General features: G+C 59.1%; 1 protein-coding gene across 7 annotated transcripts; it reads right to left on the bottom strand.

Moving 5' to 3' along the window:
* Positions 1-2,155: 2,155 nt before the first annotated feature.
* Positions 2,156-14,238, bottom strand: AP3B2 (adaptor related protein complex 3 subunit beta 2). 7 transcript variants are annotated; one of them, XM_085071114.1, is made up of 29 exons: positions 14,054-14,234; positions 11,761-12,010; positions 11,089-11,164; positions 10,903-10,977; positions 10,687-10,782; positions 10,440-10,600; positions 10,251-10,317; positions 9,512-9,694; positions 9,219-9,395; positions 8,887-8,984; positions 8,559-8,613; positions 8,340-8,411; positions 8,112-8,174; positions 7,758-7,890; positions 7,566-7,675; positions 7,315-7,491; positions 7,044-7,230; positions 6,824-6,942; positions 6,513-6,591; positions 5,987-6,185; positions 5,738-5,909; positions 5,599-5,653; positions 4,748-4,854; positions 4,387-4,618; positions 4,201-4,285; positions 3,666-3,763; positions 3,542-3,565; positions 2,856-2,994; positions 2,156-2,626 (listed from the first exon to the last, which is right to left on the bottom strand). In XM_085071114.1, exons 1-29 carry the CDS (start codon positions 14,100-14,102, stop codon positions 2,476-2,478), a joined length of 3,489 nt encoding a protein of 1,162 aa, XP_084927240.1. In that variant the 5' UTR covers positions 14,103-14,234; the 3' UTR covers positions 2,156-2,475. The 7 variants fall into 7 exon arrangements, with proteins under 7 accessions (XP_084927240.1, XP_084927238.1, XP_084927243.1 ...); XM_085071112.1 differs by having other exon boundaries at positions 6,480-6,591; positions 14,054-14,231; XM_085071117.1 differs by having other exon boundaries at positions 6,480-6,591; positions 11,761-11,838; positions 14,054-14,215.
* Positions 14,239-14,307: the final 69 nt, after the last annotated feature.

Genomic DNA, 14,307 nt, shown 5'->3' with positions numbered 1-14,307 from the left:
TTAAGACCCATTTCAAAGACGTTAACACCCATACCCTCACTCATGGAATAGTTTGTAAAGGCATTAGCACACATCTTTTCTATCAAGGGGAATGGGTTTCCCCAAGATCAGCCTCAGTGCTGGCAGCTCACACACATGGGCTGTGGTGCTCACTGAGCTCCCTGTGAGTACATGGGACCTCCAAGGACTTAAGTCAGTCCCCCTAATGGGAATGCAATGGTGGCACTGCCTGGCTGGAGCCCCTCTGAGGACATCTTAGTGCCAGCAGCTCTCCATGCATGGGCTATGGCACTCACTGTGCTCCTTCTGAGGGGATGAGACTCCCAAAGGTCTCTTAAATGAGCCCCGCCATGAGAGCAGTGTGTTGGTGGCAGTGTTACAGTGACCAGCTGAAGACCCCCAGGGACACCTCAGCACCAGCATCTCGCCACACACAGGTTGTGGCACTCACTGAGGCCCCTCTGAGGGGATGGGACACCCCACCATTATAAATGGGGTTCCCTTAGGACAGCCTCAGTGCATGGGCAGCTTCTATGCATGGGCCGTGGCACCCACTGTGACCTCTGTGAAAGGGTGGGACGCCCAAGGAGTTAAACGAGCCCCTCGAAGGGGATTGGGGTGATGGCACTGGATGGAGCCATCTGGGGGACACCTCAGTGCCAGTAGCTCTCTACTCACTGGCTGCGGTGCTCACTGAGCACCCTATGAAGAAATGGGACCCCCGATAGGTTAAATAAGCCCCCATAAGGGGAATGGGGTGGTGGTGGCACTGCAGTGTCCATCTAGAGCCTTCACAGGGACACTTTGGTGCTGTCAGCTCCCACACATGGGCTGTGGTGCTTGCCGAACCCACTCTGAAGGGCATGGGACCCCCAAGAGCTAAAACTGTGACCCCTAATCAGCTCCTCTGAGGTACTGGGATGGTGGTGGTGCTGTGGGTCTCGGTTTCAGCACCCCCAGGGCCACCTCAATGCCAGCCACTTGCCACGCACAGGCTGGGTACTCACTGAGCCCATTCTGAAGGGAATGGGACCCGAAGGGGTTAAAATGGCTTCCCCAAGGGAAATGGGGTGGTAGCAGTTCTGTGGTGCCTGGCTTGGCTCCAGCAGCTCTCCACACACAGTCTCAACACTCTCTGGGCTCTCCATGAGGGAATGAGACCCCCAAGAGCTTAAATCAGTCCCCCTACGGGTAATGGGGTGGTGTCACTGTGATGCCTGGCTGCAGCTTCCCTCCCAGGGACACCTCAGTGCTGGCAGCTCCCACTCACAGACTGTGGTGCTTGCTGAGCCCATGAAAGGTTGGGACCCCAAGGGTTAAATCAGCCTGTCTAAGGGAAATAGGGTGGTGGCATCATAATGACTCCCATCTGCATCCTCCCCTCTTAAGTTTGAGGCAGCTGAGGCTCCAGCCCCTGTCCTTGGGGGAAGGGTCTTTTCCCTATGGAACAAGCTCTTGACACCCAGTGGTTGGTGATGCTGCTCCAGCCAGGCATTCCTCACCCACCAGAAAACATAAAGGTGGTTTTCCCATTTCTTACCCGGAAAAAGCAGAAAGCCCCTCACCCTTTTTGTGGCAGTGGAGGCATTTTGGGGTTCAGACCTTCCTGCCCATCCTTTGCTCATCCTCTGCCTCTGGTGCTGGGCCTGGCTCTGTGCTGGGCTGCAGCTTTGGATGGAGAGAGACAGCAGTCTCTGAAATCCCACCCAGCCTGTGCTGGGAGGAGAGATCTTAATAAAGAGTCTATCTTTTTTTAAAATCCTTGTTTGGAGATGAAAAGCCTCCAGAGCTGGCCCCAGGAATCCCTCCAGTGACACTGCAGAATAGACCCAGTCCTGACGTAGCAGGTATTTCTGCGTTGGAAGCATGAGCAATTCTGCCTTGAATAAATAGCTGGAACCCTCCCAGGACTCCTCAGATCCCTGGTCCAACTGAGAACCTCGTGCCCTGTAGGGGTTCACCCTGACACCCTGTGCCAGGTTTTCTCCTGGAGCCAGCAGCCACCCACCCCTGGGAAACTCCACATGTTTCTAGTTGCCTAAGGGATGGCTGGTCCCCTGATGTCCCCTGTGGCTGCCCTGGGGAGGCTGGCAGAGCCCGGCAATGGGGGGGAGTCTGGGGCTGATGTGCAGAGAGACCAGAGGAAGGAAATGGAGCAGGTTGGAGAAGAGCTTTATTGGGAGATCCTGGACATAATAAATAAGGGTTACATTGGGAGACAGTGATGAGAGACTGGGGGCACACTGTGCTCCATGCTGCTGCCCTTCTGAGTAGGACATCTCCCTGCATCTCATCTGCCCCATCCCACTCCTTCCACCCAGCAGCAAAGCCAGCCCAGGTGTCGCTGCCTGTCGCCCCTTTTGGGATCAGGGCAGGGGATAACCTGGCAGAAACGGTGGCAGGGAGCGTTTTGGGGAGCAGCGTGGGCCAGAGGAGGTGGGAGGGCAGGGCTGTGGGTGTGACAGGGCCCAGCTGTCACTGTGCCAGGGCCTGGATGATGTCCTTCACCAGCATGGTGCCGATGACCATCTTCTCGCTGTTGATGGTCAGCTGGGCCGCAGAGCCCTCCTGCCGTTCCAGGGTGATGAGCACCAGGCTCCCGCTTGTCACTGTCTTGGCTGCAAACCTGTTGGGTGGTGAACACAGGGCTTCAGGGCAAGCTGTGCCCTGTAACCCTCTGGTCCCATGGGATGCTCCAGTGGGGACAAGCAGGTGCCTGCCACCCATGCCCGCTGTCACATTTGGGTTCATGCAGGCTCCTTGTCCTAAAGGAAGCCCTGAATGTCCCCGCTGTGATTTGTGTGGGAAAGGAGAGGTGACAGTGCCTGCCTGATCCAGGTGTGGGTTCCAGCTACCTGTACTCGTTGCTGGCACCGCAGGGCACGCGGCCCACATTGGCAGCCGAGGTCACTTGCTGGACAATGGCGTGGTCACTCCGGCATTTCTCGGGCAGTGTCAGCTTCTCCGTGATCTCACTCATGCCCATCAGCTTCCCTGGAGCAGGTAACAGAAGCACCTGCCCGTCTCCAGCCACACACCCTGCTGGGCCCCGCTTTGACATCCCCAAAGCAAGCTGCTTCAGCTCCCTGCATTGGGGTTCCCCATGACATCCTGAGCTGGCTGCCTTGCTTGCTCTTGGTTCAAGATTCAGTGGACTTCAGAAAATCCTTCATAACCCTTTCCGGGCTCATCCCCATGTCCCTGCCTGGTGGCAGCAGCCACATCCCTGGGGATGGACTCCTCTGGACAGTGGCAGCAATGGGGCCGGGTGCTGCAGGGCACCGAGCATCCCCCACTCAGCACAGCCCCCATCCATGGGGCCAGGGTGGGGACGTGCTGATCCAGGAGCGCAGGGACACAGAGCATCACTCACCGGAAACAGTTCTGGGAGCGCCAGAGGTGGCATGAGCCCTTCACACTTTGTGGGGACCCAACAAGGACACCCCAGCACCAGGGTGGTCACCCCAACCTGCAGGCTGGGGGTGCAGGAGGGAGTGAGGGGAGCAGAGCTACTCTAGGGGCCAGCCAAGAGGCCACTTACCCTCACCCGGCCGTGCCAGGTGCTCTAGTGCCACAGCAAGGGCGGCAGAGGGGACAAAATTGGGGGTGAGTATCAGTGGTGGATGCCTGTGCAGCACCCTGTCCCCGTCCCTGACCGCACTCACCCTGCTCCTTCTTGAACTCGTTCTCGCTCATGAAGACGGGTGCCATGAGCTCCCCCACAGGCGGCTGGATGCAGACGTAGAACTGGCGTGTGTGGGTGCTGGGGAGACAGGCAGGTGAGCGGGGCACATGCTCAGAATGTGTCCCCTTTCCATGTCCTGCTTCCAGTCCCTGCCCTGAGCAGGGATGACCAGGGGGAAACTGTGGCACAAAAGGGCTCAGGAAGGGGGGGAACCTGTCAGGCTGTACTTGGAGCTGCTGCTTGCTGCTGCCTCCTTGTCCCCTACAGGGAGCCCTGTGCATTTTCTGCTGTCCCCTGACTACCCCATGCCTATCCCAGTGTCCTTTCTTCCCTGGAAGGACCCTGGTGTCTGTCCTGCTGTCCTCCATTCCCTAGGGTACCCCATGCCCTGTTTTTGCTGTCCCCTCTCCCCCGCTACTTGGAGGGACATTGGTACTTGTCCCACTTTCCCCATCTCTGGAGCACCTGATGCCCTGATCCCTGGGGGTACCTATCCTGCCCTGTCAGATGCTCACCACAGCTGGAAGTTTGCTGCCTGGGTGGAGTCACAGAAGTCGATGCCCATCACCACGCTGGCTGTGTCCCCCGGCGCCAGGCGCTCTGGAACCACAGGGCTGCCACTACATCCCACGTTCCCTCCACAGGCCAACCCCTGTCCCCATTCTCCCACAGCATCGTAGCCATGCTATGCCATGCCGTACCGATCTCAGGGAACTCCTGGATCCGCATGCCAGAGAGAGGCTTGGGCTCATTGACCCGTAGGTTCTTCACCTCGGTGTCAGTGTTGTTGGAGATCTGGATCTGGACGGCCACCATGTGGGGGTCCCCTGGGAAGGGCCGGCGGCTGAAACAGTACTCAACCGCGAGCCCCTCGCCTGCCATGCGATGCAGCAGCTCGTAGGTCTTCACCGTGCCAAATGCAGGGCTCAGTAGCTGCACCAAGGGACAGCAGGGACTGCTGAGTGCACCCTGCTGCCCCTGCAGGTGGAAGGGGCCCTGGGAGCCCCTCGTGGATGATAGGGGCCCTGGGATCCCCCCAGGGATGGCATATGGAACACTTACGGTGGGTGTCAGGGAGGTGTCGGTGAGAGTGAGGCCCTCCAGGTCAGTCACTAGGCTGGTGGAGACTATGCTGCTGGAGGGGATGGGGTGGGGAGGAGGAGGAGTGACTGCAGGGTGGGGAGGAGGGAGGAAAGGGTTAACAGAACTCACAGCCCCATGAGGACAGCCCTGGTGGCATAACCCCATGGGGATGCCCACACAGGGACTGTTCTAATAGCTCAGCTCCATGGGGACAAGGACATGGGGACAGCCCTGGTGGCACAGCCCCATGGGAACAGCCACACAGGGATAGGCCCAGTGGCACAGCTCCATGGTGACAAGGGCACGGGGACAGCTCTGGTGGCACAGCTCCATGGGTGTAGACAGAACCGTGCAGTCACCCCATGTGCACAGCTGTTTTTCCCATGAGAATTTTCTTGTGTTTTGTAAATAAAGATAAAGTTTGGATGTCATTGGAACAGTGTCCCAGTACTTGGACGGTGCAGGCCTGGCCAATCAGGCCTGGGGGAAGGCTTCTGACCGACCAATCTGGGTGACTTTTGAATACTCTATATATATGATGAAATCAAAACAATAAAGGTCATTCCTTCTTGCCACTGAGAACTGGTGCCTTCATTACTCTGCTAGCTGCTCAACAGTGACACACAGCCACAGAGGGACCATCCCATGGGCACAGCTGCCTGTGCCACAACTATCCTCTGGAGATAAGGACCCCTCACCACACCTGCCCCTGTCCCAACTCCCCAGCTCCCAAAGGACCTGTGGGGTCCTGATCACACTGGGGTGAGTGCTCATGCCTCAGTTTCCCCAACACCACCACCACAGCCCATGTGTTCTGGGCAATCACTCACAGTCATCCAGGTCAAGCAGGGAGATCTCCTTGGTGCCAGCCTTGCTGCTGGGGGGCTGCAGGGGGCAGAGATGGGGGGTTCAACAGGGTGTCCAGATACCCTGTGCTTCCCCCTCCCCCCAGTCCATCCCAGCCCTTACCGCCTTCCTCCCCCTGGCCTCTGCCTCGGAGCCCGAGTCGGAGCCAGAGGAGCTGCTCTCAGAGGTGCTGGCCTCCTCTGAGGAAGTCTCGGCACGGCCCTTCCTCCCCTGCAGGGCATTCTTCTTCTTGGCCTTCTTTGCCCTTTCCTCCTCCCCCTCTTCCTCGCTGGGGCTGAAGGGAGAGCCCAGCTCAGTGGGGCTGGGGCAGGGATTTTGCTGGGAGCAATCCCCCACCATCCCAGGGGGTACCTGCCCGCACTCCCTGGGACTGCCTTCCGGGAACCTTCCTTCTCCTTCCTCTTCGGCCTCTTCTCCTCCTCCTTGTCCTCTGACTGCTCCCCACTGCCTTCCTCTTCCTCTTCCTCCTCCTCCTCCTCCTCACTGCCAGAGCTGGAGCTGCCGGAGCTGCTGCTGCCGCTGCCGCTCTCTTCACTGCCGGACTCGGGCTCTGTGGGGCGCACAGCTCAGCCCTGCTGCTGTATCCCTCCACATTCCCCATCATCCCACTGCGTCCCCACACCTGCTGCTACTTCTCCACTGCATCCACCCACTGCATTCCTGCATCGTCCTGCTGCCTTCCCCTGCATCCCCCACCACTGCAACCCTCCACATCTCCTGCTATGCTCTCCCCACAATGGGATGTCCCCACTGTCATGTCCTCTGTCCAATGCCCCACCATTGTGGCATCTGCCTGATGGCTACAGTGACCACTGCCCAATGTCTCATGCCATCAGGTCCTCACCACTGTCTGCCGACTCTGTGGGCCCCGACTCGCCTTCTGAGTCAGAGTAGAAAGGCTTCTCCACCTTCTCCTTCCTCTTCTCCCGGCTGGTGCACTTGGTCCACTCAGGAACCTGCTGGCACAGGGTTGATGGAGCAGGGCCATTACCCATTACTGGGGGACCCAAACAGCCACCCTTGTCCCCCCGACCCCAAGCAGATGTGTGAGACACTAGAGGAGACATAGGGCAGGTGAGCAGCACCTGGGCACCTTCTTGGGCTCTTCCAAGACCTTGAGACAGTGCCCCCACCTTGCCCCCTCACCCAGGGTGGCCCTTGGCCATGCACCCGGGGTGCTCCACGCACCTCCACATTCCTCACAGAGGGGTCAGGGGCCTCATCTGGCCAGTCGGGCAGCTCCTGGTAACCCACAGCCTTAGCATTGAGCAGGTGAGACAGGGAGCCCAGCTGGAAATGGTCCCGATCTACAACAAGGTGAGAGGTGGCAGCAGCTCGGAGACAGCCATGCAGCACTGCCATGACAGCTGGCCCCATGTCTCCACGCCCTGTGACCAGGGAGGGGTACCTTTGAAGGAGGACTCCAAGATGGGAGCGGGTTTTTGGGCCAGGAAGAGCTTCTTGGCATACTTATTGAGGGCCCCACTCTTCTCAGTGGGCACGATGAGCTGGCGGATGAAGCGAGCCCGGTCACGGATGTCATAATTCTGGTCATACTTGGCCAAGTTGAGGACGTACTGGGTCAGCAGCTTGCTCTGTGCCAAAGAACATACTCAGGGCTGGCCTCTCCCTCCCTGACGGGGAAATTGAGGCACACCATAGGAAGACATCCCTGGTACCTGCTTGGAGTTGGTCAAGTAGAGCTTAGCCGCCAGGTTGATGACCTGCAGCTTGACGATGTCCTCCTCATTGGTGAAGGACTTGGCCATCTTGCGCAGCACATCAGGCGCAATCTTGGGCACATGCTCACAGTACTCACCGATGAGCCACAAGATGCTGGCCCGCGCCATCGGCACCTGTGAAATGCCCTTGTACATGCAGCACTGTTGCCACTCCCCCACTCCTGTGTGTCAACAACGCCCCAACCCACCTGGATGTTGTCAGTGAGCTTGGCCATGTGCTTGATGATCTCACTGTGCTGGGCTGGCTGCATCTGCAGCAGCTTTTTGATGACCACCACGGATTCGGCCACCACCAGCTCTGCAGGCAGAGACCCAGCCTCAGTGGGGTCCTGCCCCGAGAGTGATGGAGCCCCCATTTCACCCCCACCGCGTGCACTCACCATCCCGGTTGGAGAGGAGCTGGACCAGGCCATTGAGGCAGGTGTCCCGCACCTTCCCGATGTTGGTGGCACAGCGCCCAATGGCTTGGATGGTGGCTGCCACAAAATCCTTGTCCATACTGCGTATGTAGGTCTGCACAGGCATGGAGGGCACAAACAACATGTCACCCACATGCCAGTGCAAGGCATCCTCCCTGGTGGTGGTCACATGTTGGGGCCCTTTGGAGCCACCAATTGCGTTAGCATAGCCTCAGCCCACCCCTTCTGGAGGGGCTCTGCTCTGTCCCCTCCATGGTGGTGGTTTGGCACCAAGAGTCATGGCAGGGTGGTAACCTCAGCATGGCAATGGCATACCTGGAACTCCCGCAGGATGGTGGAGATGTTGGTCTCATTGGCCAGATTGGTGAGGACCTCCAGCTATGGGAAAGAGGAAGAGATGGGCAGCACAGGAGCATGGTGACAGGGTATGGGGGCTTTGCTGTCCTCCTATCCCCAGGGCATGAGGACAGCTGACCCAAGGAAAGGGCTGCATGAAGCCCCAAAGCCACCCCTGATGGGTTCTGCCGAGTGTTTCCAGCTTACCTTGAGGATCTTGATCTGTGTGGGGTCTGTGGACCGGATGTAGAAACTCTTCAGATAGGGTTCAAACATCCCCTGCATACACAGAGAGTGACATTAGTGCCATGTCTGTCCCCCCGCTTGCCAAGGCCACCTCCAGGTTCTCATGACTCTGCTGACTAATCCTCATCTCGCTCAAGAGTCAAGAGGGCCAACCCCTCCCACACTAAGTCTGAGACTTACCCGTCGCTTGATGGACATGGTGGCCACGTTCTGTAGCACAACATACTGCACCTCACTGTGGGGACAAAGAGAGGACCACCACCAGTGGGTCAGGGCCAGACAGCCCAACAAGTCCCTGTGAATACAGGGCAGGACCCACCACCAGGCTGGTGCCACCAAGATGCTGTCACCCCATGTGTGGATTGGGACAGCCCAAAAAGGCCTCCAATCTGATGTCCCTCTAGGGATGGGTTTTTTGGGGATCTCTCACAGGGTTTTGGAGCTCCCCATGGGTCCCACCAACTGGGGTGGAGGGGTAGGAGACCACCACAACGCAGGTGTCACAGACCTGTGACTCCGTAGGAGCCGCACCAGTGCCTTGGCGATGACTCCAACCTCTGCCTTGGGTGCCAGGTGGAAGTAGAGTTGTGCCACAGCCATCACCACCTATGGGGACACACCCAAGCATCACCTGGTGGGCATGGGGACATACTGAGGAACGGCCATGTCCTCCAGTCCCACCCTCAGCACCCTGGAGGTAGCCTGACCCTGAGGAAGACCATCCCTGGGTGTCCCTCAAGCACCCCAGTGAGTCCTTCACTGTGGGGATATCATAAGCCCAGGCTGATGGACACCACTGGTATCCTCAGGGGACCAGCAGGGTGGGAGTGAGGGTCTCACCGCAGCGTTGCGGCTCTGCAGCAGCGGCTTGGTGTTGCGCAGGAGCAGGCGGTGGTCAGGGTCCATGACATAGGGCTTGCGCTTGGCCAACGAGGATGCCTCTGCCTTGGCATCCTTGGCGTCCTCCTCCTCGGAGCCGTAGAAAGCCTTCTCAGTATTCTCCTCCAGCAAGGACTCCTGCTGGCAGGTGGGAACCTTTGTATCCCCAAGAGAACTCCCCCTTCACCCCCACCTCCCTGGGGGCTCCCAGGGCACCTTGAGGCTCTTGGGGCACCCTGTGCCCCTGAACTCACGTTCTGGTTGGGGCTGAGGAACTGGGTGCGGGCATAGCGAGTCAGCATGTTGATGATGACCACCTGCCCCCACTCCTCCACGTCGATGAGCAGGTTGCAGAGCTTGCGGTAGTTCTTGTGGATGAGGTCGATACGCTCCGGGCACACCTCCTCGAATGCCATCACCACACTGCCAGCCACCAGCTGCAGAGGGAAAGCCCAGGGTGACTCTCTGGAGAGGTGGCATCATCAATAAGACGCTGATTTGGTGGGGATGGTGGCATCTCAATGAGGGTGCTGGTTCAGTGGGGAACCCTTCCTTGTAGGGATGCCAGCTCAGTGGTGCTGGTGGATTCTCTATGGGGATATTGGCCTGTTAGGGACAGCAGCATTCTCACAAGGACGCCAGCTCTCCAGGGATGGCTGCATTCCCACAGGGACACCAATTTGGTGGGAACATCTGCAAACCTGTGAGGATGCTGGAGCAGTTGGAACAGTGGTATTCCCGTGAGGATTCTGTCTTGCTAGGGACAGTGACATCCCTGCAAAGATGTTGGCTTGGGAGATAGCTGCATCCCTTCATGGATGCAGGACAATGTGAGGACAGTGAGGACAATGGCATCCCATGAGGATCCCCTGTGGGGGTGGCTGCATCCCCAAGGGGACACTGATTTGGTGGGAGCATCTCCATCCCCATGAGGACACCAGGCCACTGATGTTCCCCAATTTAGAGGTGGGGGAGACTCAGTGCCCTGCTCACTGTGGTCTTGTCTGCCAGCAGCTTCTCAATCACTTCAATGAGCTGGTCCTTCTGGTCGGAGTCAAGGCTGTGAGGGAGAAGCAGGGTAGGTGAAGCTGGACCGAACTCCTCCCCATCCCTGCTTGTACCAAGCAGCCGAGACCCTTTACGATACCCCCCCAAATTTAGCAACTGACCCCCCCCCATTACCTGTAAAGCTTGGGGATAGCGTGGGCAGCCGTCTTGCGCACGTATGGGGACATGTCTGAGGCAGCCTCCTTGATGGCCAACATCATGATAGGCACGATGATGGGCACGCGGATGCTGGACAGGACCCGCAGGGCACTGGCACGTATCAGCTGGTTGGGGTCCTATGGGGACATATGGGGGGCTGCAGTGCAGCTGTGGGGGGCTCAGTGCTCCCGTAGAACCCCCCTGGGTCCTCAAACCAGCCCACCTTGAGTCCTCGCTGGAAGGTGGAGATGGAGAGCAGGGCCAGATCCTGCTGCTCCTCTGCGTAGCGCACCAGGTAGACGTACACCAGCTTCTTCACCTGCAGGGTGAAGGTGCCACCTCAGAGCCACCCAAAACCCAGCCAATGCCCAAAACTCTCCCACAGGGAAAGCATCAGAGGATCATGGATGCCACCAGGGCCACGCACAATCTTCCTTACCTCAATGTTCTTGCAAGCAACGTTTTTCACCACAGCTGGGAAAAGATCAGAGGCGTTTTTACCCCGGGCAATCATCTAGGGGGTAAAGAAGTGGTGTGACACTGGGCAACTGGCACGGCACAGCTCGGTACAACATGACACAGCTCAGCAACAGCAGCGGTCCCCACCAGTGACAGCAACACCCACCGCCACAATCCTCTTCATGGCCTCCAGCTTGAGCGAATCCTTGTTGCTGTCGAGCATCTCCTTGAGGTCATCATGCCTGCACCACACCAGGGGGAAAAAAGTTCCCATTTTCACATTTTTACCTGGTTTTAGTATTTTCTCCTGGTCCTGGCCTGCCATCAGGCCAGCAATCCAACTCTTCATCATGAAATATTTATGTGGACAGGAGTTGGGTTACAGCCAGGTGAAAGAGGAACCTGAGGGACCGGCAAGATGCTGGCACCCAGTGCCATCCCCATCCCAGGCAATGGGACAAGAATCCCGTCCCATCCTGGCTGTGATTGTCACCCTACATTGTCCCCAAATCACAGGTGACCATCACCAGTTCCATCCCAGCTTGGCTGTGTGTCCCTTGTCCCCTTATGGACACAGTGGCATGGATCTACCAGCATGCCCCAATGCAAAGCTCTTCTCTAGTCCCCTCCCTGGACTGGGAAAATGCCACCAGCCTTTTGTAAGACTGGTTGTCACCACTGTCCTCTTTTCTAAGGGACCTTGGTCCCCACCAAACTAGGGGCATCTGCAAGGCTGTGTCCACCCACAGCAGCTGGGGGTGACACCCATGGGATGATGCTTGGCCCGAGCCATGGTCACCAGAGGGTCCTGGGGGGTGGCTCCTCGGGGGAGTCTTACCACAGCGGTGGCCCGGTGCCAGTGTCCACTGCAGGCTCAGTGCCGGCGAGTGGCCGCAGCTCATCGGCTCGCAGGGCGCTGTAGCAGGCGGGTTGTTCAGCCTCGGTGGCCAGCACTGGGCTCGTCACCTCCTCAGCCACATCACCACCCTCTGGTGTTTTTGGCCGGCCAGCCGGCCCCCCTGGTAGCTGCTGCAGCAGCTTCTGCACTGGTGGCAGGGACAGCATGGCTTTGACCAGGGGTAGTGGCCCTGGGGACAGTGACAGAGCTGTGGTCCCGCTCTGCTGCCCAGCACAGCCAGCTGAAACCTGATGCTGTGGTTGGGGTTGGGTTGCAGCCTCGATCACAGCACCGTTCCCAGCGGATGAGGCCACCTTGGGATGTCACATCCCAAGTGACATCTGACCTGCAGTTGGGACGTGGGGACAGTGCAGGGATATTCTTCCTCTGGTGCTAAGTGGCTCAGTCCTGGGCAGGGAACCCACATCATGGTGGGACACCCATCTGGGTGGCAGGGTGGCATGATGGGGCACCTGTGGGTATCCCACCGGGGTGGTAGGGTCACACTTGGTGCATTTGTCTTGCCCCATGTGCCATGGATGGCTCACAGGGATGGTGACAGTACTGGTGTGGCTCCGGTGGAGGGCAGCACACAGATTATAGGGACACTGGGTGTGGGGGACACTGCCAGGAGGTCAGGGGTAAGGGGACACTGCTATGAGGTTGGCGATGCTGCCAGAGTGGGAGACACTGATGGCAGATCACTGAGGGAACCTGGACAGACTGGGGAACACAGCCAGGGTGTCAGGGCTGGGGGATGCTTCCAGAGTGGGGGACACTGCCAGTGGCGGTCAGGGGACACTGGCAGACTTGGGAGCAGGGGAACACTTCCAGGCTGGGAGATATTGCCAAGGAGGGGTCAGAGAGAGGGAGACTTGGACAAATGGGGAGACTTGGACAAGTTGGTGGACACTGCCAGGGGCTCATGGGAGGGATACCCTCTGAGATGGTGACACTACCAGTTGGTCATGGATGGAGGGCACTGCCAGACTGGAGAACAGAGCCAGTGGATCAGGGTTGGGGGACACTGTCATACTGGGGGACACAGCCAGGTGTAGGGAGTGTGACACTGCCAGGCAGGGGCAAGGGACATTGCCAAGGGGTCAGGAAAGGTGGTACAATATGAGATAAGGATACTGCTGGCAGGTAATGGATGGAGGACACATCCAGAGTGGGGCACAGTGCCAGGGGCTCAGGACTGGGCGGACATTGTCATACTGAAGTACAGTACCAGAACATCAGAGAGAAGGGGACACTGCCAGAGGTTCAGGAAAGCAGGACCCAGTGAGATGGGGGACACTGCCAGCACATCACAGATCAGGGACATATCCACAATGGGGGACACTCTCTGAGGCAATAGGGAGGAGTACAGGGAGAGGGGACATTGCCAGACTGGGGCCACTGCCAAGATGGGCTACACATTCAAAGTGGGTGACACTGACAGGGAATCAGGACTGGAGGCCCACTGTCATACCAGGGGACGCTGCCAGAGGAGCAGGGATGGGCGGACACTGCTGGACTGGGAAACGTGGCCAGAGGTAGAGAGAGTGACACTGCCAGACAGTGATTTCCTGCTGGGGCATGGGGGGGGGGGGGGCGGGGCAGAGGATACGGACACTGCCTGAGTCGGGGACACTGACACGGTAGGGGGGGCAAAGACATTCCTGCAGCTCCAGGAGTACACACATCCACATAGCCCTCCTCTTCACCCCTGCGTCCCCCCAGCAGCCTCTCCCACGCAGGGGTGACATTTCTCAATGCCCTCCCCCCACGCTGGGGACCTCGATGCGGTGGGGGAGGGTGAGGGGGGGTGGTGGTGGTGTCACCTCAGGAGAGCCACAAGAGCCAGCAGATCCAGTGGTGGGAACACCGTGCCCGGGATGCCCTAGCCCGAGGGTGTGGGGTGCAAGGGGGGAATCCCTGCACATCCCCCGAACCGCACCATCTCCAAAATCCCGCTGTGTTCCCACAAAACCCTCTCCGGCCTTTCCAACCTGCAGTGACGGTGGCGGCACCATGACCTCATCCTCTGTCCCTATCTCTGTCCCCACCTTCATCCTTATCCCTATCCACATCCCCATTCCCACCCTTATCCCCATCCCTATCCCCAGGCCGGGGGCCGCTCCAGCCCCGGCTCGGGTACCACGTCTCCGCCGAGGACGGCGGCCAAGGCCTGCGGTGGCGGCCACCCGGGCAGGCTCGTCCTTGTCCCTTGCGCCCGCATTGTCCTCACCTCTTGTAGTCGGAGGAGAAGATGCCGCCGCTGGCCGGGTCGTGGCCATACTCGGGCTCGCCCAGGCTGGAGGAGCCGCCCTTCTCCTCGCCGTAGGCCGGGCTGGCGGCCATGGCGGCGGGAGGGATGCGGGATGCGGGATGCGGGGGGGACGCGGGAACTGATGTCAGCGCGGGCGGGGACGGGCCCGGCCTCGGCCCCGGCTGGATCGACCCCCGCCGGCATCAAGAACGGGAGCGCCGGGGGAGCTTTGC

Source organism: Lichenostomus cassidix, chromosome 10, assembly GCF_008360975.1.
Source record: "Lichenostomus cassidix isolate B80296 chromosome 10, HeHo_3.0, whole genome shotgun sequence".
In the NCBI taxonomy this organism is placed as follows: Eukaryota; Metazoa; Chordata; class Aves; order Passeriformes; family Meliphagidae; genus Lichenostomus; species Lichenostomus cassidix.
Note: the sequence above shows the minus strand (reverse complement) of the source record. Positions and strands in the feature narration are given on the sequence as shown.

Bases quoted from the DNA above. Each gene is read 5' to 3' on its own strand.
- AP3B2 (XM_085071112.1), bottom strand. From the start codon at position 14,102: ATGGCCACGACCCGGCCAGCGGCGGCATCTTCTCCTCCGACTACAAGA. The intron at 10,601-10,686 runs GTGGGCTGGTTT...ATGTCCCCATAG, and splicing joins CCTTCCAGCGAGGACTCAAG to GACCCCAACCAGCTGATACG. The intron at 8,412-8,558 runs GTAAGTCTCAGA...CTGTGTATGCAG, and splicing joins CCATGTCCATCAAGCGACGG to GGGATGTTTGAACCCTATCT.